The sequence below is a fragment of the Struthio camelus genome, chromosome 19 (assembly GCF_040807025.1).
Source record: "Struthio camelus isolate bStrCam1 chromosome 19, bStrCam1.hap1, whole genome shotgun sequence".
NCBI lineage: Eukaryota > Metazoa > Chordata > Aves > Struthioniformes > Struthionidae > Struthio > Struthio camelus.
Window position 1 is genome coordinate 4,863,236 of NC_090960.1, and position 27,939 is coordinate 4,891,174.

At 40.5% G+C, this 27,939-nt stretch overlaps 1 protein-coding gene across 22 annotated transcripts; it reads right to left on the reverse strand.

Moving 5' to 3' along the window:
- Positions 1–4,272: 4,272 nt before the first annotated feature.
- Positions 4,273–27,802, reverse strand: ZNF207 (zinc finger protein 207). 22 transcript variants are annotated; one of them, XR_011135430.1, is made up of 15 exons: positions 27,530–27,773; positions 26,118–26,244; positions 25,545–25,683; positions 24,441–24,611; positions 23,899–23,974; positions 23,322–23,369; positions 21,336–21,406; positions 19,747–19,907; positions 18,839–18,931; positions 17,342–17,584; positions 16,392–16,554; positions 16,017–16,200; positions 15,706–15,785; positions 11,647–11,701; positions 4,273–6,872 (listed from the first exon to the last, which is right to left on the reverse strand). XR_011135430.1 is itself a non-coding variant. In XM_068913384.1 (13 exons), the coding sequence occupies exons 1-12, from the start codon at positions 27,568–27,570 to the stop codon at positions 16,040–16,042; spliced, it is 1,494 nt and encodes a 497-aa protein (XP_068769485.1). In that variant the 5' UTR covers positions 27,571–27,773; the 3' UTR covers positions 15,439–15,785; positions 16,017–16,039. The 22 variants fall into 22 exon arrangements, 12 of the variants coding, with proteins under 12 accessions (XP_068769485.1, XP_068769491.1, XP_068769484.1 ...); XR_011135435.1 differs by lacking the exon at positions 18,839–18,931 and having other exon boundaries at positions 4,273–6,869; XR_011135429.1 differs by having other exon boundaries at positions 4,273–6,869; positions 15,706–16,200.
- Positions 27,803–27,939: the final 137 nt, after the last annotated feature.

Consider the following 27,939-nt stretch of genomic DNA (forward strand, 5'->3'; position numbering starts at 1 on the left):
CACAGACTTAGACTCCAGGTCTACTTTAAGTGAATATGTGTGCCTGAGGAAACGAGCCTGACTGCCTTCATGCCTGGAATAACATTCCTTTTCCAGTCCTGGTTCCAGAAGCTAAGTGGCAGAGGCTGAAGTTGGGCCTCCTGTCTTCCTGCTATTGAAAGGTAGTCTGTACTAGTAAAGCAACAGTGCGGTGTGGGTGTTTGCTGGCCCGCAACTGACAGCCAAGCAGCGAGGAGAAAGCCAACTCGGAGCTCATGCAGCACTTCTCTCACTTGCTGCGGAGGGAGGGAGGCAGAGCAGTAAAGCAAACACAGAGCCTTGCTGGAGACCCTGGAGCCTCACTTTGTTAGCCTTAACACAGTTCCTACTTCTTGGTGGCTGAGGCTAGGTGAACAGGCACGACAAACAGGGCTTCAGTCATTGCACACGGCAAAAAAATTTTACTGTTTGTGCCGCACTGACCTACTGTACTAGAGAACAGCAGGGCGACTTCCCAAATCTCTTGAACACACTTGTTACTGAGCGTATCACTGCTGTGCCAGCCAGCCAAGCCTCAAAAAAATTCCCAGCACATCACATCACCTGGTGAACACAAAATGACAGTGGCTATTGCAGACAACTGGCAAATACCTGGAGTTCGTGCCCTTCCCTTGGTGCAATGACGTGTAAAGGAAAGAAGAGGCGCTTTCCTGTAAGTAAAAATTTCATGTGAAAGTCAATCAACAAATAACCAGGTGGTTTTCAGGAAGAATCCAGGCATGAATCTTAGCTTTATCTGCAGGAACCTGGCTGGCTCTGCATTATGACTCACCTGGCAACTACCAGTGCAACAGTTGTGCCCCACAACGATAACAGCCCCTGCTGGTTTGCCACCCTGGCAAGCTCTTTTCGTCAATATTTACTTTGGTGAGCTGGCCTGGAATCAGTAAGTAGCAAATAGGGCAGGCAACAAAGTGAGGAAACTTTGCCTAGTAAAAATAAATAAAAAGTCTGTGCTGTCTGAGCAGGGTCAGGGTGCACAGCGGTGCTGGAGCAGACGGGCCAGCCCAGGACCTGCCACAGCCCAAGGGGAGGCTGGCACAGGACTGCAGCAGCATCCCCCTCAGCTGCCCTACAGCCCTAGGTACGATCCCTACCGCCCCCAGCGCCACTCGGCATCTTGCACAGGAGCCAGCTGGGCTCAGCCACGGGCTGCTTTGCCCCCACGTCCTGGGGACTGGGGCAGCGCTGCTCATCGCAGCCCCACAGGGGTTGTTGCATGAGGTGGAGGGTGTCCGCTGGCTTTCAAAGCGAGCGCTAGCCTAACTCCAGGCTTCAGCATTGCTGAGAAGGGGATGGAGGGCTGGAGGCACACCGAGAATTTTTGTCAAAAGCACTTTCATTTTTTCGTTAGCAGAAATGATTTTGGACCCTGTTTTAAAAAAAGGGGGGGGCAGAAACACAGCAACTATTTCCTATGAGAACAGACACGTAGAAAATAGTGATCCTTTTCTTCCAAACTTGGACTAGGATTTTAAATTAATCTCTGGACTTATCTTGAAAAACAAGATAACTTGTGCTCTGTAATTTTAAGTCCCTCCCCACCCCTTTAAAGTGGCAAGCAAAGAAAAAAGCTACAATATACACACGACAGTGGCTGATTAGCACACGCCACTCACAGTGACACACCGCATGTATAGACCATACATATCCTGCTCAGCTACAGGAGACGATCCAGTACAGAAGCATGGAGTGGAAGTAAGCAACTTTTAAGACACTTTGCATGCATCAGTGGTGATTTTAAAACCAAAACAATCCCCCCACCTGGTCTCTTACTTCAGAGACATCACACTTTGTTTCTCTCTGTAAATGTTGCGTATCATACTAGATACATGTGTAGCTGGGGAAGGGAGTGAAATGAAGTGAACCTTTAGATAATTACCAAAGACTACTGTTAAGAGCAGTTACCATGTTACAGTCTAAACAATTCCAACACTGGGAAAAATGTTTTTGGAGCATTATCTGAGACATATCTGCACGGTACGCAGCTTCGAAAAATATCTTTTGGATATATCCATTCTCGATAATTTTCACTTTGTCTAGTCTGATTTACCAACTTGAAAAACGTAGAGGAGTGCGTTGTCAGTACTGTGTCTGCAACCATTATGTCACATTAAGTTTCTAATAATGAAGAAACCTGCCACTGCTGCAGTTTTGCATTGCTTGATATTGACAGCATCAGTAAAATTTAGGGAGAACCACAGTTTCTACATGAGCTGAATTATCCTACCTGTAGGTATAGTTCTAACAATAGAAAGAGGTGATTTGTTTTCCCAACTTCAGTCAAGATCTGGGCACAGCTAACCTGTAAAAGGAATTGCAAACCACGATGAATTTAGAGCAGTAACAAGCAAGGCCTCGCACAGGATGAAGAGAAAGAATATTCTCACTAGTCCACACCTTCACCTTCCTCCAGTCCCCAGAAAGCTGGAGCAAAGCCCACGACGGCTGGCTAGGTAACAGTTGTCCCCTTCTTCCCTCGCCAGCCTGGGAGACCCAGCAGCAAAGCAGACTCTTCGAGGGCTGCACTGTTTGCTTGGGAAATCCAGGCTGGCAGATTCAGGAGAAGCGCATCAAAGGCGGCTTCTCCCGAGACACTTGTGCCAGCCAGGCGCAGTGGTGGGGCACACTGCAACAGCACCTCAGTTACTAGGAGCCAAACAGACAGCTGGGGGGTAGAGAAAGCCCCCACTGCACCAGTGGGGGATCCAAAAAGTTAACTGGGCAGAGCAGCTTTACTGAAGCCTAGCATAGGATATGAGGATGGTTTTAGATATGGCATAGCACAGACCAGAAACAGGATGTCCAAACTGTTACTGAAAAGGGCAGAGCTAAGCAAAAGCATTAATTACGTGACAGTTTATGCAACCCACTAACACGCTACAGCACTTTTTTAATAAAAATTGTTACTGTGACAAAAGAATTAAACCCGGAAGACTTGGCCAACAGGTTTTGTCTTGTTTCCCTAAACCCTGCCCAGAGGCACCAGAGTTGAGGTTGCAGATAGTGATTCTTTGCCCTGTCCTCCACGTTGAAAAGTCTTTCTTTACTTTGAGGGCTAAGTAGGGTCTTGCTTTTCAAAGATAAGATCTAACCCTTAGAAACAAAAGGGCCGAGATCCAAATTCTTTGCCTTATCAAGGTATTATAAACGACAGGCCTCCCTCACCCCTTTTCCCAATAAAAGCAGAAAAGTGAAGACAAAAAGTTAGAGGAAAAAGCCTAACCCTACAGACTAGGGATCTGCACCCCCTCCCCACCCAGCAAAACAAGGAACTGACACTCTCAGGGCAGCTGAAGTACAGACCCATCATCCTTCTATAGCTGGTCACATTCAAATTCCCCATCAGTTCGATAAATCAAAGCTGGGGTGCTTCAACAAGCTGGGCGATGAGACAAAGCTCCTTGCTCCAGCCAGCTGTGAGGACAAAGGAGGTTTCCCTGCCTTCCAACCACACCCTCACATTTCCCTAGTGCTGAAAGGGCCAGAGAGCCTAAACCTCAGCAAGGAGCAAGCCAGAACGAACACCTTCCCCATCCTGTTGGACTACTTTAAAGGGTGCTCTGCTCGGCCTAAAGCTCCTCCTCATTTCACGTATCCAACTCAAACTGCTATGATTCATTCCAGGTAGTGTAATATTAAAATCATGGATTAGTTTTCCTCTTACCAACTCCGAGAAATTAATTAGCAAACAGTAGCAGTTAAATGAGATCAAATTGCCTACTAGAGTAGTTTATTCTCACCCTTAGAAGTTGAAATCCTCACAACTACTTAGTGCTGGTGTAACTATTAAGTTGGCACATCATCTCCCCAGTGTTTTGCTTTGAAGGATTTAATGTAGACCCCTTAAGTACATGTCCCCTCTACTAGGTAGCATGAAAATACCATTAAATACTTTTCCCCACATTCCCAGACCCTTTAACCTAACTATATACACTTTTTGCATAGTCAGTTTAGAAGAAAGCAAGCAGACTAGCAGGGGAAAGAAAAGTCATCAAGACTGAAAAGTCAAGATTACATACAGTATAAAATAATCTGTTCTAAGATAAAGCTCATATGAATGACTTCTTGCACAGCTTATAATCAAGAGAATCAGCACAGTTACTTAAACTGAAATAGTAGGGAAGGCGGATTTTATACTTACATTCCAAAACAGCTAACATACACTGCAGTGTAGCTTAAATAGGTCCGGGGCGGGGAGAGGGAGGAGGAGGAGAAAAACTACACAGAAACAGTGGTTCACTTATGTTTAATCAGAGACTGTTACAAAGGGGTAGATACACACTGTAGATGTGTGTATGTGCAGTTATCCATTCCTGAAGCATATGCTCACAGAAGGTGCCCAACACATGCAAACGATGTTAGCTCTGTATTTTCTTCAAATCTTCTTTGTAAACCGAATGCTATAAAATTAAGCTACAGTTACGGTTACTATTATTTGCATGCATTAAAGTGATGCATTTACTTACCAGTCTCTCACTTTCTGGAATTAAAATATTAACTTACCAATATTTGCCACTTGTCTTTTGAAAAAGATCAGTGATCCAATCCCTTTCTACTACTTGCACAAAAGCAGGATCAAGTTACATTAAAAAACAAAAACAAAACCACACACAGCACAGCGACTCCCCTGGTTGTACTGAGAGGGGACATATTCTGATCATGCGCTTTAAGACACATTAAGATGCAATCAAAAACAATAAGGCGTCTCGAGTTCACTACACAGCAAATGGAATCTCTCATGGGCCGATCCAGAGCCTTTAGGCAGCTGTCTGAAGTAAGCAGTGTGAACTGACTCCCTCTTCATCTTTACCACGTCAGAATTGGGACAGGAGACTTCTGAACTGCATTACACTGGATAGCAGTTGCAACAACGGATCAAGAATCGAGCTACGGTTTAAGACCGCTCACCTGTTTGGGAAAGGCCAGACTCCTAGTATTCTTTTCTGTACTGTCTCAAAGCTCAATTCTACCAGCAAGTACTGCAATTCATTGCCATAAAGTTTCATAAAGAGAGGACCTTCTACCAAAGTTCATATTAGCACTACCCTAGAGAGCTGTACTTTTTGGTGATGAGACAACAGAGAACAGCACCCTGTAGTTATTCCCATTTGTTGCCAAGCTGGGGTACAAGTAGTGCAGACCAGTGTTCGACCACGGTCAAAACTGACTTCACATAGTAATTCTGCAGCCAAAACCAATCAATTACTCCTGGCTTACAAAGCACTGCATTAAGCGTCAATGGCAGTAATCAAAAGAAAGATGCATATGCTCTACTAGAGGATAACGGTCTCGTAGCAGAGAACCCCATGTAGTCATGCACACCTGCTACTAACATTTAGGAGATACAGAAAAGGTTTAGTCATTAAATTTATTATGCAATGTTCCACCTTTTTCTCTTCTAGGAAGAAATGCTTGCTTAGCATTATTCACATTTGCATGGAACTACTCCGGCAAACAAAATAATTTAGTGAGGACGTCTGAGAAATGACGTAGAGAAAGTGCCAGGAGATGTAAACTATTGTAACTATTGTTGATTTTAACTATTCTAAAACGTGGGAAGACACGTTCCCTTTGATAATGCATTTACAGGCTAGTATGATGTATTCTGCAAAGTTGTGTAAGATTTCAAAACTCTAAAACAAGTTACACTGCTGAAGAGAAGTGTCAAGTCTACTGTGTCACTAATGAAACTACTCCGGATCATTTAGACGAGCCGGCAGAACTAAAGTTTCTGTTTAGGTACCTCACTAGTGTACGCTGACCTTGCTTTCACATACCTCTGCACCAACAATTTCAAAAGCCCCTCAAATTCTCTGTGTGATAACATGCCCTTGAAAAGTGAATTAAGGCACAGAAAGTTTCACAGCTTGTCATCAAGCCATGTGCCAGAGCACAGGAAGTATAATCAATTTTCATCTCCCATGCTGGTATGTAGAGGAACATTAAGTTTAAACAAATGAATAAATGGAGGCAGCTAGTTTTGGAGCAGGTTGCATCTTTTATCCAATACAAAGAATCTTTCTTATTTTAAGTCGTAAAAATCTTTAAGTTGTAAAATACTCTGGAGACTACGCAATAAAAACCAAAATGCCAGAACTTCCAGGAAAACTGAATGGCACAAAGGAAGACAAAAACAGCAGAAGAGCAGTAACTCGAGTTAAGATAAAACAGCTGGGCAAAAACCACACTTGTTGGTAGCCTTTAAAGTACTGAAACGGACTAACGAAAAATCAGAGAAAAACAAGCTTCTGGCTAACAGACCTATCAGAGCATAAATATGCCAGGAGGAGGCAGTAATTAACAATAACTAAAGAGAATCCGACCAAAGATTACAATTACTGCTATAGATTGCAACCAACAGGAATGCTTCTTCCACAAAATAAGAATGAATATAATAGCCTATTAATTGGTTCACTGCTAAAAATGGCCTCTTTTGTAATGTTCACATTACTGAGGAATCATCCTCAATTTTAGGCCTTTACGCTTTTCAGTAACACCAGATGGTTGTTTGACAAAGTTCTGTATAAAAATTCCTTTAAAAGAGATTGCAAATATTACCTATCCACAGGTGTAGTTCAAATCATTACAGATCTTCATAAAAAAAAAAAGTAGACGTTTACTCACTACTGAAAACAGTAGTAGATAGCAAAGATACATTCACATATGAGAAATGAAAATTCCCCTCCTCATGTACTACTTCAATGGTATCATTTGAACAGAGTTATTTCAAATAGGAACATCAGGTACTTACAGATTAAACTAACCTGTACTGGCAGTGCTGTGGGATTTTTCTTCTCTACCAGTAAGTAGCAAATGCTGAAATTCTGCTGCTAGTTAACAAAAACACAAATTGCATTAAACCAAGGAGTTTAATCCATAATTTAGTTTTTCATTTAAAAAATTGCCAAACTTCAATTACCGCAATTTGTCCCTTATAAAGAAAGGCATATGAGGTAAAGGCAAGTATAAAGTTACTAAAAATTTGCCCTTACATTTGCGATACTTTTTGATACAAAAGCCAGAAGTTTAACAAGGTAATCTTGTTGCCTAACATGAACATAAAGGAACTTAAAATACTTAACACAGCCAGGGTACTTCACTAAATCTTATGAAGTGCGTTTTCTTATTCTAGAATTTTTACAACTGAAAGAAAAATACATTTTCCTTCCACTAGAGTTCATGAGAGGGAAGCTAAGGAATTCAGTGCTCTCAAGTAATAGGTCTATGACGCAATTAAAAAAGAAAAGAGAGCGAGAGCGCGCACGAGAGAGAGAGAAAGCTTTGCATGACATCTTTTTATCTCAAAGCATTACATAATGCTCATTCAAAACTGGTATTAGTTAAAACCAGTTATACACACTGGATACTAAGGGCAGCAGCAGTAGAAATCCAGTCCCCCCTTTTAATGGCACCTATGGACATGGTTAAGAGTCACACCAATTCAATAAATAAGATCTGAGACGTTAAGAAGGTTGAATCTGGCGTAAGGCAGTTAGCTAACGGAGAGATACGCTGCAGCTTCTCCCAAGAGCAGTTTTTTTTTTTTAGGAAGCTTTCAAGGTCTCAAAGGTGCGTGTGTGTGTTTGGGGGGGGGGGGGTGTCTTTTTTAAAATTAATACTTGCACTAGAACTCTACTACCATCAAAACTATTTTTTATCTTAAATCCTGAGAAAGTAACCTTTACATGTGTTCAAGCCAATGTTTACAGAGAAATTAAACTCATCACCATTAAAGCTGCAGCGTTACTTATTTTTCCTACTGAGTCTATAACAGTAAAATAGTGTAAACTTGCCTAGAAGGTGCAAATACCTCCCTATTTTCAGCAGTCATCAGATGTATAAATACCAGCCCTCATAGACTGCTCCTAACAGTGAAGGTCAACACTGCCCAGGCAACTGGAAGGCTAAGAACTTGAGTGAAGAACCCCCTTCGTCACATGGTGACGTGGCTTTTTGCAAAAGCAGCAGACTGAAGCGCCTGGCTCCCTCAAATAGAGGTTCCAAGAACTTTCATGCAACAAGACAAGAAGTAAAAGCGCATTCGTGATACAACAGAACCTGCTTTCTTCCCCGGCAAGTCTTAATGAGAATCTACCTTCTCTGACAATCAAAAGACTGCATAATGCTGCTGTTTGTAGTGTATCCTCTAAGGAAATTCTCACAAGGTTTTTTTTCAGAACTTCAGAAAAGCCTATATATGTACATATATATGTGGGTGGGTGGGTGTGTATTACACATCAGAACCGCTTCACTTCTATCTTGATCCTTGCAATGGCTGTCTCAATCTTTTCTTACTTTCAGAGTTGCATCTACCTACCCCAGTTTTTACAAACAAGTATGGTAGTCCCCGATGACTACACTTCTACAGAACCCTACCAAAATTACTCTGGACTGATTACAGAATGTCATGATTATAAGTATACCCACACTTTAAAAAAAAAAAAAAAAAAGACACCCACCCACCCTTCTGGAGATTCCCATAGTACTCCCCATAGTATTTAAGGAATACAGTCTTATCATGCATGGCACAGAACATGTTATGCGTTCATCACACAACTCTAAAGCGAGCCAAACTTCACGCGTGGTATGTACTCTACTCGCCACACCTCTCACTCACTTCTCTTGTTAAGACCATTGGGTGCAAGTTCACCCAGTTTAGCAGCTCAGAATTCCAGCAATTCTTGCCCTTCAAAGAAAGCTCATGTACCTCTATATGAATCTTAAAAAAAAAACCCAAAAAACTCCAAAACCTATTTCCTTTAATACCTAAAAATGCAAAGTCACCAAAATACTACGATGGTCCTCCGAAAAGAAATCCCAGAAAAACAGGGAGGCAGAATTACAACTTTTAGACACAGAGTGCTGCAATACTGACAGCGCAAACTGGAGCGTCAGTAAGCACACAAACCACCTGTCCATTGAAATACGGAGGCGTCTCTTACGGTTTAAATTTTTTGGAACTATCCTCCTTAGATCCACACAAGGAGGCAGGGAGGAGAAAGAAACTAACAAAACTTCAGAAAGAAAGCAAGCTATCAACTACTTGTAGTGGATGAGAATTTTGCAAGTTGTTTTAAAGATGATGACCGGCCTGCTGGTCCAGTAGCTGAGGATATTCCCTCAAAAAAGCACAGGGCCAGGATGTCATCCTTGTGCCATCCTTGTACTTGCACGTAAATCTTTTAAGACAAAGCGCAAAGCAAGTGAACAAATGCACATCATTAGTTGCTTCAAATTTAAGCATATACGTTAGTCAGTGATAACGGATCAGAGCAACGTGGGCGTATCTGCTAAAGAAACCAACTCTCAAATAGGAAGCAAAAAAGCCCCATCTCTTTAGAGACCTATAGGAAGGACAAGAACATAAAGGATGGAAGCGAAGGATGTGTCGACTACCCACCAGAAATTACAAGCAACATTTGCAGTGCAGCACCAAAACCCAGAGCTAAAGAAACCTGTAACTCATATAAGTAATATCCTACAGAATTATCCTAATGTCAAATACATCTTTCAGAAACAGACAGCGTGAAAGTCATTGTCTGGAAATTGTCTAAAATCAGCTTGTGAAGAAAAAATCCACAGTAATATGGTGCTGAGAAGGATCATGTTTTGCTTCCAAAACATGCCAAAATATAAAGAACTGGTTCATTTGCTCCAAATTGTCAGTACGCGTAGGTTAAACATTGGCACAGTGAAAATAGGAACTGCACAAGAGAAACCTTTTCACAAACAAGTCAAACGGTTACCTTCAACAAAAACAAGAGATCAAAGCAATTCGTTTCAATTAGAAAACATTTAGCTGCCACCACAGTATCGATTTATTATATATAAGCCAAGTGTGGATCTAAGTCGGGTACTCCATTAGAGACAAAACAGCATACGTATCTGAATTTTAGCTCTGTGCGCCTTATGACAAAGTAAACGCAGGTAGCTGGATAAAAACTAGCTAGTGCTGCAGTGGTCTTAAGTAGGAACTGATAACAAAGTTCAGTATCATGCATTTGATATTTGGCTATTTTTACATCTTAACTCTTAACAGATTCAAATACTTTAAGCAAGAAGTACAAGCCATACTGAATATTTTTCTGTTGTTAAAACAGTTTCCTTAGATATTATCGGGACATAAGAACTAGATCAAGTGTTCCCACAGACCGAACACGTGAAACAAGAACACTAGTTGCAGTGGCGTATCTTGAAGTGTCGTTCCCGTCTTCATTGTTACCAGGGGTAGCACCACAATGAGATTTAGAAAAGCAACACCGTGCTAAGAACAGTTAACAGAGGACACGTCCTTTTCCCACAGTCACAACAGAATCTGGGGGGCTTCTCTAGGAAGAACATGAAGGGCCGCGTACAAATAAAGGAGAGGGTGTAACAGGAGTGTGCAATCAACTCTTATAACTAAGAAATACAACTCACTTTTTTCCTTCAGTTAAACTTAAAAAGTCACATGGGTGCATCACAAGTCAGCAAAATAAATGAAATGCATTCTATGTCTATCAAAAAACACCGCCAATTTTAAAAAGATCACAAAAATAATAATAAAAATCCCAAACTCCCAACTTTAATGTTTGTTAATGCAAGAATTTCACTGATAGAAGGCTGCAAGACCTCCTTGGACAAAACCTGGTCTTCTGAGGCTGAAGTCGTCTGTAAGCAACCTCGAGTACTCCACACCTATACACTTGCAACTAAGAGTGAGCAGCAGCACTAAAGCTTGTTTTTCCTCATAAAGGGTAGAATTCTATGCTACTCACCGTGCAAAAGAAAATTTCAGATAACAACATGCATTAAGCAAGTTTTGCTTATGCTACACAATTCTGCAGAGTTTCCAGCACATGCTATGATTTTCAGCCTCATGCTGCAACAGGCAAAACATTGCCAAGTCTGGTATATTTATGGGACCGATGAAAAGCTCTTCCCTGAAGCTGACATACTGAGAAGTCTACAGCTTCAACTTCTCACTCCTCTATTCTGCTTTACCACCTTGACTCTCTGTTTCTTCATAGGGCTCTACATTAATATTTGTTGTGGTGCAGCTCACAGACGTAGTAGTATTAACGTCACAATACCCTCCCCCATGGAGATTGCATTCTGGAGTTCAGATTACACAATTGTAGAGCTATGACTGTCACCTGCTAGTTAAAAACTTAAGTATTTTAAGCACTTTAATATAGGTATCCAGAAGAGGAAACATCAGCAATCGATATTTACACGCCACCTGTTCGAAGACTACATGAAGTTACATTACCAAAAACCAAAACAGCACAACCACTCCTGGGGGTGAGGGGAGGGGGATGAGGGAAGGGAAGCTGTGGCTGAAGGACTACCTGATCAGCCATTGAAGGAAACGCTCCAGTAAGAGAGAAGGTACCCAAACATCTTAAAACACGTTCCCTCCCCCCTAAAACTCTTAAAAACACAGCAATAATAATAAAAATATAAATATTAATATAGAGCCCATCTACCAAAAGATAATAAAAATCCTAAATTAAAATAAATTTAGGGGCCTTCACCAAACTTGCTGCAAGTTTGGGGACATAAATATCCAACAGCCATAAAGCTGTGAAAGCCCCCAGAATGAATAAAATAAATCCCACTTGCCTCAGACTGAACAGGGCAACACTGAGACTCTGCCTCAGCCTGTCCTATGGCAGGGCTATAGGAAGAAGAAAAATTTAAATTTTAGAAAAAACATGACCCAATTAAGTGAAAGACATGCATTCAAAGTTAACAAAATTCCAGTGATCAAGCAAACAAAAGAAAATGATTGCTTTAGCACCTATTTTGTTAAGTCCAAACTAAATCTTTTATAGCTGGTAGCTATTTCTGAACTGGACAGTTTGTTTTGCTTATTAACTTGATCAATGGAACATAAGTCAGTTGTCTTGGGGCATTTTCCCATAACTGATAGTATTTACTGTACTAGCTCACAAAAAGTAGAGTTAAAGATTCCGTCAGCCACTGGAAAAGTTCACCCTCACCTTAGTATACGATGTAGAAACTAGACCAGTACAGTTATTAAGACTTTTGATATTATTTAAGTAACCATTTTAAATTGCAGCCCCAGCTCATGGACTGGTATATCAGAGTCTCAATTTAACAGAAGAGTCATAATGCCCTTCTTACTCTTTTTAAACTGAAGTAATTGTGATTTTTTTTTTTTTTTTGAAATCTTATATTCAGAATTCTCTGGTTCCTGTAAAATAACTTCAGGTTATGCATGCCATTCAATTTCATCCAAGTTTTAAGAAAGCAAATTACACACTTCATAGAGGTATTGCTCAAGTGCTCCATACACTCCAAATAACTGCAGAAACTGTACAAGTCAGATGCAGCTGAATGTGTTTCTAGAAGCTGGTTCATGTTCTTCCATGCGTGCTCAGAGCGAGGAATAGTTAGCCACCGAAATTATTAGATATACATCCCAGCCTCAATTTTATTATCAGCACCTAAAATCTCAAGGGTGGGGAGAGGGAGAATCTCAAAAAGCTCCCAAAAGAAAAGTTATAGCCTCTACAGACTAGCTAAGCAAAGTATTTTGCATAAACATCTTTTTCCATTTGAGTCTGTATGCCTTCTTGCAGCCTGTTTATTGTATCCTGCCCTTGCACTACACCTAATTTAAGGGTTGGCCAAAAGCCGTTTGCAAGATTTCGTTTTACTCTGAGATATACCGCGGCAAATTTAGGGAATAACCAAAACACAAAGCTTCTGCCTACGTAGTTATTTCGTTAGAGTCCTGTAACAGATACAGGAGACATGCTTTTCTGTAGGCACAAAAGCTTCTGTGATCCTTTTCTAGGATCTAAGAGATTAACTAAAGCAAAAACCTCTTTGCACGGCCGCATTACAACATGGATTTTGCTGGCACAATGTTGATTAAGCTTTGCGCCATAAACCAAGCCTCAGTCTTTTTAAAAGCAACTACTACATTCAAAAGTATAAGAATTTTTCTCCTTTTCGGAAATGCACCATAAATCCAACTCTCTGAACATTAAGAAGCAGTATCCGAAGAAATGAAGGTAGGGACCAACAGACAACATATGCACTGAAGCAGCTGACAGAAGAGTACATACAAGAGGCACAGGAATAACTAAAGATAGCCACATGACAGCTCTTACAGCACAGAAACGACAGGAGCAAGAAAGGCAGTTATCTATGTGAAAAAACATGGAAAAGTTTTTCACCTGTTTGTTGCAGATTAGAGTATCCCATGACTATATCTGGCATGCTTAACTAGTTGAGGGATTATCGTAACGTTACTACTCAAAAAGTTCCATCTTTAAATGCTTACAAGCTCTTAAGGTGATGCTATTATCAGAACAGCTATACATTCACTATTTGAGAGAGGTAACCTCTTAATCCTCAACCGAGACAACTTGCAGAATATGCTGAGTTAACAGTACATGCAATAAGGTTTTCAAAGGTTCATCCCAGGAGAAGTAGGGATCTGAAAACAACATACCAATAAAATGAGTTACAGGAAGATACCAAAGGGAAAAGTTATTTAAATTTACTAGGGGTAGGAAGGCAGAATATCCTTACAGCAGCACTAAGATCTTCAGAAAAAGCCAGAAGTTCCACAGTTTTACAAGCAGAAGTTAAGATCAATTTTTAACGTATGAATTCTATGTAGTATTACAAAAAGGATGAATGGATGAAATGAAAGGATGAATGGACGGATGAAGTGAACGGAGGAAACGAAAGGAAAGGAAAGGATGACACCATTAAACTCTCTCTAGCACTTTGTTTTGTGAACTCTCCTTATTACATGAAGGGAAAAAAAAAAAAAAAAAAGAAAGTCAGAGTATCAAAAGCATTTGCTTAAGCAAAACAGTTTTATCTCTAAGACATAAAGCAAGGTGAAGAGCTAACAAAAGATTTGACATCAAGGCCCACTCAGCACATTCGCAAGCTCATTACTGAACATCTGACAGGTGACCAGTAGATAAAAGTAACCAGAGAGAACTGCTTCTCAATAGAGGCTTGGAGTTATGGTCTTAAAAACACTTCAGTGAAAGGGCCTAACAATTTTTAACAGTTAAAGCAAGCCATTCAGCTGGAATTAAGAATGCACTGGACGCTCTAGTATCTTTAGGAGCTGTTCCATGATCCCAGATGTTTTAAATTGAGAGATACCACTGTATTATAGCTATATTGTATTTCTGAACTATGAAGAGATAGTACAGAATAAAGCCACGTGAAGTACTTAAATGCAGCTAAAACAAAAAGTAAGACTTTCAAAAACGAAACAACAGAAAATCCACCCCAAACTCCACCCACCAACAGAAACTACCTCACGGACAAAAATACTAATTATCTTTCTAATCTACCCTAAAGAAGAAATACCCTATAAATTAAATTGCAGTTAAGGCTTGAGGCTGGAACTCGTATTTAAAGTTGACCTGCAAATGAAACACTCCTCACCCTTTTTCTCCTGTTCTGAGACAATGACCAGGAAAGTTCTCACTTCCCCTTCCTCTCCAAAGTTTCCCTATGCATTCGCACTCTCATCAGAAACACAGCATACTAACACAGCGATGTTAGATGTTCAGAGAATTACAGTCTTGACAGTCATCTATCACTTTACTCTTATAAACAGATAAATGACTAAGTCAGATGATTAAGATTTATGCTTGCTAACTATAACCAGGAAAATTGATGGAAAGGTCTCCTGCTCTAGACAATTCCATTAAATGGCTCAGGAAACTCGTGCCAACGCCTGATTGTAGCACACAGGATGTCTCACCCTTTGGAGAGCGGTAAGATTCTGCATATTTAATTCTGCATATTTAAAGTGAAAATACAGCACACTCCATCTCTCCTTTATACACTGAAAAGGAGGACAAGCTGCTCTCTCTTTTGCAGGTCAACTTCAATACAATATCAACTGGAAATCACTCACCCATGTGTCATGCACCTAAGCTTCTAGAAATCTTCATCTAAAAGGCTCCTGAAGTTCATGCACTTGCACATTTGAAAAAAAGTCAGCTGAAGAATGAACTAACAGGACACATCTGGCACTAGGATGCATCTTACAGCAATCACGTTTACATCTTACAAATAAGTGCCAGGACAATAAATCATTTAAAATTTATTGAGGATGAGAAAGCACAAGTAAAGAAACAGATGCCATTAGGAGAAGTTACATCCAAGAGTTAAGATGTGCCTCCTGCAGCCTCGTTTTTGAAGAGTCAGTTAATAAGTGTACAGGTCTTTGTCTACTCAGATGTGCAGCTAAAGGAGTGCCTTAACTTTAGAACAAGGCATTCAGATTTCATCAAAACAGCACCAATAATAAATAGTGTTCGTTACCCCAATGACTACTACGGCATGCATCTGTACAAACCTTTCAGGCAGTTGTCCACAGCTGGTCATGAATAAAAAGGCATATAAATTTTTCTCTTCTTTTATTACAATGAAGTTTATAACAGTACAGAAAAGCCACACGACCTTAGTGGGTCAGTTTACTTAAACCCTGAAACAGGAGGAACTCTAAATACATTAAATATTGTTACATGTTCAGACTTTTAAGTGTACAGGTAGTTGGGAACAGTTACAGCCCTCACCAAACTATGTTGGGGACATGAAGTCCAACAGCACTTGAAGTGCTGTGAAGGCATCATTTTACAAATAGCAACATAATGTTACAGAACTTGCCTTTAAGGTGGTACGTTCATGTAATTCCAGCGCCTTCACAATTTAACGAACCATATTTACTATACTTCACTTCTAAAAACCTAGATGAAACATGAAAAAGAAGCCATACAGTATAAATTGCAACATCAGGAAAAGTTCCTGTTATTATTCCAAATAATTTTTCCCGTGTAAGATAAGAATGTCCAATAGTTCCTTGCATGTGGGAAGATACTTTTTTTTTTTTTTTTTTTTTAAAGTCACAATGAAGCCTTAATTGACGGAAGCTTGCCTATATTAACAGCACAAGATGAGAAAAGGTTTAATCTCCAAACCTATTAGAGTGTGTGTAGTAGCATCAGTAGCGGCCACCTTGCGACATTACAGGAGGTCTCATTCCCATTGGAGGTCGAGGAGGTCCACTTTGGTAAGGGGGCACCATCGGAGGTCCCTGACCATAAGGAGGCATCGCTCCAGGAAGGTATCCTGGCATGCCCTGGTGATGAGCACCATACTGACCTAAAACAAAACATTTAAGATGCAAACAAGAATTCAAGTTTTTTAAAGCAGCTATTTTAGGCGTCAACAGCGGGCAGAAGCTGCGTTTTGTGAAAAGCTGTTTCTTCACAGTATTTGCCACCTCATATTTTAAAAGAATTTATAGAGGAGACAAATCTTTAAAGAAAGAAAACTAGGAAGCTTATGATTACCATGAGGTGGCATAGGCGGTCTCATTCCTTGCTGCTGTGGAGGAATTCCTGGCTGTGGTGGCATCATACCTCCAATTGGTCCAACTGGCGGATTACCCAAGGAAGCTTGTCCTGGTCGAGGAAGGTTACGCTGATATTTAGGCAACTGTGCCCTTCTCTCTTCCTAAAACCAGGAAGAGATGATTGTAACACACCGTTAGACTAAAGCTCAGCAAAAATCAAAGCAAATAAAAACAAAGTAGATTACAGATAGTGAAATATTTCAACTGTCTCAAAAGTTCAAGAATGTTATTAATAGCATATTATGCAGCAACTTCTTTAACTTTTAGATTTTTAGATATTTTATTTTATTTTAAGATTTTTAAAGAAATTTTTTAGATGAGACTTTTTAGATTTTTTCCAAAAGTATTAATCCGGTTAAATCTGGTATGCTGCACACAGCACAATACCTCCTCCTCCCCCATGTGAAAAAAGTCTCCTCTTCATGACAAGCTGAGGCAAAACTAACAAACACAGATCTAAACACATTTGAATTGAAATTACAGTTCCTTTGTTTTACCCATAAATTCCTGATTTTTGACTGCTGTAACAGCACCAAGACCACTTCAAACTCTTAAGTCTTCTGCTGTAAACACATTAGCTATATAGCTACTTAACTTCAGCCTTAAGTCACATGCAGAAATAACGTCCAAATTGTATCTTGGGCTGACAGAATTGCCTGTCGCCAACGAAAACAAGGCTTAGATCCGCAGCAGTATCATTCCAATACGCTAGTCCTCATTCTGCAACCAATGATGTTTTCGGGACGGAAGGCTCTTATTAACACTTTATGTTCTGCACTCTCACCATTATTATTGTTATTGTTACACAGAGCACAGAAATTTTATCTAATCAGTCCTATCAACATAAACTGTATTTTTTAGTAAGACCCCGAAAATATTTTAACTTACCAAAGATATATCCTCATCTGGATGGATCAACTTACTGGTTGCACTGGTTGTTGTAAGTGTAGCAGGCTTACTTGTTATAGATGTAGCTGGTTTAGCTGCAGTACTGTTTGTTGTGCTAGTGGTTGAGGCTGTAGACTGTGTGTAAGCAGGGAATGTTGGTTTGGGGGGTTCTGTTGTTGTTGCAGGTGTAGAATTCAAAGGTTTGAAATCAGTACCAACTGGACCTGGAACAGCTGCCGCAGCCTGTGAAACACAAAGATAGATCAATAGAAATATTTATTTCTCAAAGCATAAGAAATAACTTAAGTGATGTCTGTTAGACCTCTGAAACCTTCCAGTGAGATACATAATTAAAATAAGCTTGACAAAAAGTACAGTTCAGCCTTAACACAAACTAAAGCAACTGAAAAAAGGATAAAATAAAATCCAGTATATACATACATATATATCTCTCTATACACACACGCGCGCACACACACACTGGAAAGTCTAAGATTTGCAGGTCAAAAGCCACAACCAGAAAAAAGGAGCAAAAAAACCAAAAACAACCCCCCAAAAACAAAAACACCCTACTGAAAATTTTTACCTCACTTGCTGAGTTTGATAAACGTCTACGTATTTCCTGAATCACTGTTATATTAACAGTCTATAAGTATCAATTCACAGTTCCCATTAAATTAGCATACTCTAGCAATTAATAGTTTAGAATATAACTCAAAGCGTTAGCATTCATTGGAATTAGGTATTTAGAAAGTGTTTAACGTTTAAGAAAGCTCTATGATGTCAGATCTTTTGTTTTAAGCATTCTCTCCATAAAAGCACTGCAATATTTTCACAAAGTACTATACGTATCTACAGATCTTTAATCTCATTTGTGACTAAAGAATCAACTAAAGGCAGATATGAGGTCCACTAAAGATTCCAGCATCTCATCTTTCCTACCTCGTTCTTAAATCAAAACTGTACACAAGAAAAGTTTGCTTTATCAGGTTTTCTCTAAAGATAACAGCAATCTTCAAAGCAACTTTTACTTATGAGAGAATGCTTTTACTTCTAGTCACTGCACATTTACAATTTTCCACTAAACTTTCTAACCAAAACAAAATATTTCAATTTTTAGCACATAATGCAAATTACAAAATTCCCTACATTATGATGTATCATATTAAACAACATAAACTAAAAAGCCTTCACCATGCATCAAGCTAACCACTGCCCACTAAAATGCATTTATCTGCTTTCATGCTTTTTTAACCCTTTAGAACCAAGATGTAGCATTTCATTCTCTCACACTGTCTAAGAACAACTGGGCACTTAGACATGCTTATTTCTAGCACGTTGCAGCTCAATCAAGAAATCTGTAGTTTTACTAGCTAAACATAATCAGGAATATAACAGAAATTATCTGAAGATGTTTAGACAATTTTAGGTTTTACAGAATGGTCTAAAGGGTTAAGTTGCAAAGCAATTTGTTTTTAACTGTGACTTCCTGCGTACTTGTGCTGCGCTAGGAAACAGAGCGTTAGAAGATGCTGACAGACTTTCTGAATTGGAGGAAGCTGTACTTGAGCTTGTGACAGGTGTCCCCATCTGTAGCATAAAAGAAAGGAAACAGTGAAAAGTCTCCAAACAAATGGGTGGAAAGTATCCAGATGAAAGGATTTCTTATGCAAGGGACTTGGTTTTTGTAGACGAGTTCTTCCCTACAGAATTCCAAAACGCAAATAGGACACTATGAAGGTTTCTATAACATGCTTGAAAGCAAGTGAAAACTTAAGGACTTATTCACAGCAAGCGCAATCAAAGGGTAGAAGTCACAAGCCCTTCTAACCACCATCATTTCCCCGCTTCTCTCCCCAAGTAATTAAACAAGATTTTACTGCCTTATTTTCCTCATAAGCCTTTTTAGGAGGGGGACGGGACACACACCTTATCCAGGCAATGTTTTAACCCAGCGTGAATGTGACTATAGGATAAATTAGTCCAGCTACGGGTAAAGAGCCCATTATGAAAAGAACCAGAGAGAACAAATTGTGTCAAGATTCATACTCGAGAAACTTTAGGAAAAGTTCTATGCAATCAGATTCCTGCAGCTGACTAACACCTCCCCTCACCCACCCAAAGCACCTTTAAAAAAGACAAACTACATGGTTTAAAGGGGTGTTCTGCCTACTCCTTTCTCCCTCACTTGCTTACAGAACTTCGGCCTGGTTTCAGGGCTGTTATAAGACAAAAGAGCCTTTTAAGTCCGTCAAGCACTACACCGAATTAGACTGAAGAATCAAGACAAGCAAAAAACTTAACCAGCTATTTCTGGGGTCTCCTCGGCAATAAAGAGGACACAATGGCACAGTGGCAATTTAAAGAACGTAACAGAACAGATTCCAGGCTATGAGACACCTTACCTGCCCTGCACTTGGGAAGAGTGGTTTAGTAACGGGAGGCTGGGGGGTAGGTGCCGATGCAGCAGGAGCTGGAGGTCTATTAAGAATACCCGGTGCTGTCACAGGCTGCGCTTGTGTCATTGGAGGCATCCCAGGACGAGGACCAACTGGTGGAGGCATACCTACAAACCAAAAAGAACCTGTAATGACTCGGGCTCAAGAAGGTAAGTCTACTCCTTCAGAAAATCCTGTTCCCAGTGTTCTTTAGAACAAAGTTTCCCCCCCAAGAAAGATGTGTTTTTCAGGCAACTGTAAAAGAAATCATGACAAAGGGTAATGCAGGGCAGGTAATGCCCTGTCCACGCACAGGAAAGAGTTAGCTACTTCAGAGTGAAAACGAATCAAGTTGCACATTCTGTTACTTCCACTTCAGTGACGAAAGAAGCTTATGCTCTCAATAATTCAGTGCCAATAACTCAGTAACTGTTCCCAACACACCGTGCCTATGCTGCTAAGTGAGTGGATAAGGCTGTTTAAAAAAAAAATCCAAGGGGCAGCCCATTGTGAAGGGTGTCAGAACTTCAACTGAAACATACGTCAGCTCCGCTGTGGGTCTTTAGCGCAGGAAAACAGCGACACGAGAATTAACTTTATTATTTTGTATAAAAGGCACTTGGTGTGCAAGCTAGCTGAAATTAACTGAAGTTGAAAAGGCAATAGGCATAAAAAGAAACTGGCTCTGAATGCAAAAATCTAAACACTATCACTTCTTTAACTAATTTCCAAGTAAGATCTTTTGTGATTGTTCAGTTTCAGACGCGTGATATCGGCGCTTCTTTAGTTTCGGGCAGGAATGGCCAGTTTTTTAGCTGTGTACCGTGTCTTTTTGCAGCCAGTCACCACAATACACGCACTCCGTATCTGGGGAGCTCTAGGAGAGGTTCACAGATGGGAATAAAAGCTCCACACGCGTTCCATCACATTATTGTGCAACAGAACTAGGCTGGATGTACACATTAAGTATTTTGAAGAACCTCATTATATCAGGCTCAGCTCTGCCCTTTTGGCTTGCTTCCTCCTCCAGTCAGAAATCTGGGTAATCCAGTAAGTCTCAAGCCATCACAGCATAGCTGCTGGTCAGGTGGAATACCCTCAGAAATTAAGGCTGCTTAAAGAACTACATGAGCTCAAGAAATAAGATGGGCCAGGTCTGTTCTATCTATAGCAAGAGATCAAAATTTCAGTTAGTCTTCATGATACACCCATGTAATGAACTTGCAGTGTAAAGAAACTGTGTTCATGTCACAAACATTTTCCATCACTGAGTTTCCCGCTGCAGCCACAGATAGAGTGGGGGAGGTGGGAGAAGTGAAGAGAGGCTAGGCAACACAAACTAGAAGAGAAATATGAAGAACAAGCCTTTATCCCGTATTTTACTTCCCGGTAGTACCAAACGACCTTGCCTTTTGTGCAAGAGTGGCTTCTGGGACAATCCACAAAGAAGTGGCAGCATGCAGCTTTACTTTGTTTATATTTATTTGTTTAATTGAGACTTAGGATTTATATAATCTAGCTCTCACCACAGTACGGGTTCAACAGCCCTGACCTACCTGGCGGCATACCAGGCATAAGAGGTGGTATTCCTGGTCCAGGGGGCATCATCCCACCCATCGGCATCATCCTGTTAAAAAGGAAAATGAATACTAGTATAAACGTTCATGATTAACTGTCAAGACTACTGGCACATACCTGTATTAGATAAAAGGTACGGTAAATAACTTAAAGAAGTTCTCAACAGAAGCAACCCCAAATACAGCTGACACTGCAGTTAAGACATTTTTCTACCAGAAAAAAACAAAAACAAAATAATAACATGCAGCCTCATACTATTTCAAACACATTATCCTTCTTCTAGTATATGGCAGACAACCCAAACCTGTAAAACTAACCAAAAACTACAGATAAGAGCAGAGACTAGAGAGCAAGGATCTGAAGTTTCAATTACAGTAAATATTCCCTGCACTCTAGATATGGTGGCTTTTTTTTTTTTTCTCCCCGGTGAGGAGTCCTCATCATGGTGTATTTTCCCTTCATATTAAGAACAGGCTTTTTGCCTCCTACTGATAACCTGAAGGAGAAACCGGTCCATGTTTCCTATCAGAAAGGTGGCATTCAAATGACTCCCTTTCTCCTTGTCTTATAAACTGCACTATAAATTAAAATATGTTCCCTTTCTAAACAAGCAGATTCTCTCTGCACAGGGTCTGCAACTCCATACAAGATGGAGCGTCCACAACACAAGGGGGTTTTCAACTGGGAAACATATAGAGAATTCCTTTACAGGAAACATGAAGGCAAGCCTAAGCTATGCTTGTTTTTTTTCAGATGCTCGAAGCTGGATTACAGGAAGCAGGATAAAGGAATGCCTATTATTTATTTAGCAAGATAAGCAAGTATACAGCAGCCAACTGCACACCAAAATCCCACTAAGAAGCTGTTTCTGTTGTATATGACAGTTGAGAAACATTTTCTGTTGCTGCTTTCAAAAAAAAAAACAAAGTATCACAAATAAGAGTCCCAGCCTTCCCTATGCAAGGCAACTGGCTTCCCAGATTTATCCTTTCTTCTCCCCCTCTGTTATTGCTACAAAAGAAACAATAAGGGCAGATGTAGCAGTGACTGCCAACATAGTACTGTCATCCCTTTTTGGATTAATGGTTGGAGAAGGGAAAGTCTCACCATCCATTTCAACAACTATCCGTTGACTATCCGTTTAGACAAAAAAAAAAAAAAACACACCACACACACAAGCCGGACATTTGCTGCCTACTGTCACCAAAAAGATGACTTTCTGAAAAATGGTAGGGAGAACGTTAAGACTACTGCAATGCTAGGACCAGTTATTTCCTAAGCCCTAGTTCTTGTTTGCTCATTTTTATACAAATGAGCATCAAGTTAAGCAAAAGCTTAGGTTAAACAAGGTAAAAGCATAATGCAACAACATTCCATAAGATTTCGCCAAACGGCAGTGCAGCGCAGCTTTTTGGCAAATTCATTGTCTTTACTAGATGGCATTACATTCATCTGAAGTTGACAGAGCTTAAGGAGTACTCAACACCAGCAAGCCTGATAAAATTCTGTTCACTTTCTGCTTAGAAAGCCTACAGAGTCATGACGAGCATCCACAAGCTGTCTGATTATGTCTTTTTTTTTCCTCTGTTCAAAGAAGCAACATTCATGTCTCAAAAGAGAAAAACTTCTCACCTTAGTTAACTTTTATACTTAAGAGCAAGCTCCGGCTACAAGTCCTACAGTGTAAAGGACTAAGAACACGGAGCTGCTCTGGTGCAAGATAGCAGGTTATAAACCAAGAGTCTATTTTCATTAATGTTTTGTGGAATGCATTTTTCTTAACGTACAATTTTGTAATATTAACTTAGATAAAGAATAAAAATTTCATACATTATACGAGACACTTTCCCCATATGCTTAGGCAATATTCAGAGGTTTTCAGTTATACAGTTTCAAACTTATCAAATATATGACATAAAATGGTATAATGAATGTACCTAAAATTACATTAATGAGATGCTTACATGTTTCCACCACAAAATGACTGCATGTATTTTCTCTGTTGATGTAATCTGTGAAAATTTATGACAAAATCAAAAATCTAACTGTGATTTTCGGAACACATTGTGATAGGGTACTGTGTCAACCCCAAACAAGCATAAAAAATAAAGAAACAAAACCAAAAACCACCAACATCTTATACTTGCCCAAAACTTAAGAAAAACTTAAACTGGCTAATAATTTGTTCCTGGTTAGGTCCACAACCGACAAGCAGATGCAGAATACATATATGCAATACACAATGCAACAGTGGTTCACAGAAGGCTCTAAACCAACACAGCAATATTTTACATGACGAGAATACTAATCAGTGAAAACAGGAGAAAGAAGCCATACTTTACATATAAACTGACAATTTGATCTTATTTTTAATGTTGGTTTAGAGCCTTCTAGATCTTTGTTTAGTCTTAATATTAGAAACGAGATTAGAGAGTTCATAGGCTCCTACACACGTTTTTCTAGTTAGCTTTACTTTTTGTGACATATGGCTTAAAATGCACAGTATGAACACATAATATTAAAGTCTGTCTTGCTACTCACCCAGGTGGCATTCCAGGCATCACTGGAGGCATTCCAGGCATCATAGGTGGAACACCTGCCATTAATGGTGGTATACCTTAAAAAGAAAAATAAGTTTTAAAGTTCAACAATATATGCTTTTTAACGCATCTCTTTTAAGAAATTAAGACTGCAGAAATGATTTAGAAAAAGCTCTAAAGCCTTTTTTTTTTCTTTAAATACACCTCTTATAGAGGATGAAACATAAAAGCCTTTAAGCAAACCTGACATCGATCCATCGATTCCTGTTTACTAACCTGTCTTACTACCAATGTTAATAGTTCTTCCATCTAGATGAAAGCATCAGGTGTCTTAATCTCCTTCACAACTGAAGATGTGCACACATATGGGATGTGTGCGCGTGTGGGGGGAGGAAATATCAAGAAAACCACTTACACACCTCACAAAACTGTTCTGTAACTTTTAACCATGTGTCAGAAGGGGCGGATCGTTATTCCGGCATACAAGTAGCAATCGGTATTTCTATTCAGCTTTTTAATAACCAGCTTAAAACATCACATTACCTGGAGGCATTCCTGGTGCACCTGGCACAGGAGGCAAACCTGGTTGTGCCATTGGGGGAATGTACCCCTGCTGTGGCTGAACCTGCTGTGGTTGAAATGAAGTTGAAGCTGCAGATTCATCATCTTCATACTCATCAGAATCATCCTGTTGTTTCTTTTTCTGGCTCTCTGCTAAATAGTACGAGTATAAGGTCAGACTGAACATAACATGTAATTTTATAGAATACAATTTATCTGGAATATTGTAATTTGAAAAAACCCAACAATTTCAAATCTTACCCCCACATTCAAAAATTCAAAGAATTAAAGTAAAACTATGTGAGCCTACCATTATAGGCACAAATAATAAACGGGAGGAAAAGTCACCTCACACTGTAATGACCCTCAGCAAAAACAGGGGGGGTCAAAGTAAGTCATGAAAATTCAAACATAGTTATGCTTAACAATAAAGAAATCCAAGTAGTCCTGCATCATCAGGCTTGCATCATCCCTTGCCCTTCCTCCCCCCACGGATCCTCAAAAAGCACGCGCGCGCGCGCACACACACACACACACACACACCCCTCTCACAATCCCCATACTTATCAGGCAATTAGGTGTTTTAGCCGCACCAGCATGCAAATATTTTTAAACGGGAAAATAAAAATATCACTTGTCTTTCTAAGCGACTGGTAAAAGTCTGGAACTGCAGTTACAGAACACATTAACCCAAGCACTACTCTTCCGAGGAAGAGAACTTGTATCACACAGCTAGATTCTTAGCATCAGTAAGAAAGAGCATGATACAAAGAATTGTCTTCACACAAGACCTACTCTTAACCCATTTTCATCATCTAAAAAAGCAAACAAACAGAAAAACCCCAAACCACCACAACTTCGTACTCGGAGCCTACAAAATATGAGTTAAAAGGCATACAAATTACCATATGCTAGAAAAAAAAAAGTTTGATTTATATGACTTTGAGGCAAATTAATACTCTCAACTGTGCAATTAAGATCTAATATTCAACTTCAATAGCCAACTCCAAGAACACACACCAAAGCAAATCAAATTTAAGAAACAGACTACGGTAATGACAGATAACTAGTTGGATTACAATTTACCCTGAGTTTTTTGTTCAAGTAACCTCCTCCTTTCCTCCATGTCTTTCTCTGGAATGCCCTCCATGCCATAGATTTCCAGTTCAATGTCTGTTCTTCCAGGAATAGCATTTGGAACAGCATCTATTGTTTCTTTATGTACCTAATGAAGTTAAAAAAAAGTGGTTTTCAGACGGTTTACATTCAAGATAGAAAAGGAAAACTGTTAACAGGAAGAATCTCTCTAGCTGACCATTTCCTTGAGATGTGTGCTTCCTAGTCACTGTTAACTGCTATTAGCTTCTAAAATCAGTTGATACGCTTATCTTCTGAACACCAAGGCAACACAGTTTCTTCACTCCTCCCACTCCTCCTCTATCCAAGAACGGCCTGAAGATCTCTACTGCATACACTCTATGTGAACCCTGACGTAGCAGAGAACTCCTGGTCTAGAAACAGACAACTATCACGTGTTTCTAGCACATTTTCAAGATTCTGGAAGCCTCCCCTCCCCCCCCCACAAAGAACAAAGTTCACTGTTATTTACGATTTTACACAATGACCAGAAAAGTTTCATGTATGTTTAAAGTTTCTTACCTGCATGCAATGTATAGCTAAACCAGGTCCTGTATACAATTTCTTATGACATATATGGCATTTAAAGTGCTTTGCTTTTTGATGCTGTATAAGGATTTTTTCATCATCAAAATCCCTGTTACAATACCTATTGAAGACTATTAAGGAAATATTTAATCCAAAAAGCGATTTAGGTAACACTAAGGTAATAAGTGTTACTGTGATTTCTCCTAAAGGAAGGAGAGCACAAAAAATGTCTCTGAGCAATCAAATCAAATAAATAGTTCATGGATGTCTGAAACCAAGCCTCACCCTCCAGTTATGTAAATTATGAAATGAGGAAGAGGTATGCACGCAATCAGAATCTAATCTTTCTCTTCATGTTCTTTGTCATAAACTTTTCAGGTCCTAGGTATTTCCAAGCAGACTCATTCCTTTTCTGCATGCTTTCAGATTAAAATAAAGTTGTTAAAACATTAAAGGAAAAACAGGCTTGAAAGTCGTGAAAGGGAAGTGATGCTAAATATTTATGGCATAAGTAGTAAAGTGCCGATTCCATTCTGCAGGTCAGTATTAATATCTCAGGGAAAACCCCAGACACCTTGTTTAGAGACGCGGAGACATGTTTGTTGTTAGCTATTTTTTGTTACAACAGTGTGCCCCTCACTTTCAGCAAAATATAAAGTTTAATAGAAGCACAGATGCCTTCAAAAGATTTTTTTAAGTTTATAAGTTGCTCTTTGATCTTTTATCATTTTATTAGTTATTTTACATTGGGAGAAACATTTGAAAGAGAATATATAAGTCTATATCACACCATGCATAAAGTAGATTACAAACGGTTCACTGAAGAGAAAAAAAAACTTCAAAACAGAAAAACTGAGCTTGACTTTAATGCAGCAATTACAAATCTAAACGCCTGAAAAAGGTTTTCAACAGGCCTTTCTGTAGCCAGATCTGCTCCAGTTCTCCCTGAATACCAGTATTCATTAGAGGGAGGTTTTTTTTTTTCCTGCTAACATCCTTCTTCTCGGGGAATAAAGACTGTTCTCTATTTCCCCAAGATCCCAACAGTCCAAAGGAGGACCAATGCGGGCAGGAGAAGCAATAGCAGCAGCCAGGCCCAAGCCGAGGCCTCACGCGAGGCAGGCGGGAGCCGACGGGCTAGGCCGCGCGGGGGGGGGAGGGGGGAGAAGGAGTTGGAGCACAGAGGAAGGGCACAGGACTAGGCCCCATCCCCGCGCTGAGGAACACGGAAAAGGGCACAGGACCGAGCCCTGGGCTACACGAAAGCAGCGAAAGAGAGAAGGAAACAGCCCCATCCCGGGGCGCCGAGAAGCCTGACAGAGAAAGGGAAGGGACAGGACGTGACCGCGCCGCTCCCCTCCCCCACTCCAGCCCCCACACCCGCCTCGCCAGACACAGAAGGATACCAGCACCAAGGCTTCAGTTGCTTCTTCTTCTTACGGCCCATAGCGGCGGCGGCGGCGCCCCCGACCTACGCAGAAAGGAGACAACCGAGCTCCTTCCCCCCCGAGCCGCAGCGCCCACACCAGCCGCTCCACGGAGGCGAGCGAGGCAGGCACAAAATGGCCGCCGCCGCCGCGCGCCCGCCGAGCGCCACCGCCTCCGAGCCCCCAGCACGCACCGCGGCACGAGAGGGCCGGGGCTGCCCACGTGACGCGCTCCCGGCCTTCCCCGCCGCCGCCGCCGCCGCCGTCCCGCCATGCCTTGCGCTGGCGGCCGCCGCCATTTTGTCTCAGCCACTTTCCCTTTCCCTCCTCCCCCTCCCCGCGGGGGAGGCTGTTGGGGGGGGGGGCGGGTAGCACGGGGCCCTTCAAAG

Excerpts from the sequence above, each read along its gene's own strand:
- ZNF207 (XM_068913384.1), bottom strand. The coding sequence starts at position 27,570 with ATGGGCCGTAAGAAGAAGAAGCAACTGAAGCCTTGGTGCTG. Across the intron at positions 21,407-23,321 it reads TCATTTTGTGGTGGAAACAT|GATGATGCCGATGGGTGGGA; the intron begins GTAAGCATCTCA and ends CCTTTTTAACAG. Across the intron at positions 18,932-19,746 it reads TCTTCCCAAGTGCAGGGCAG|ATGGGGACACCTGTCACAAG; the intron begins GTAAGGTGTCTC and ends TTTATGCTACAG.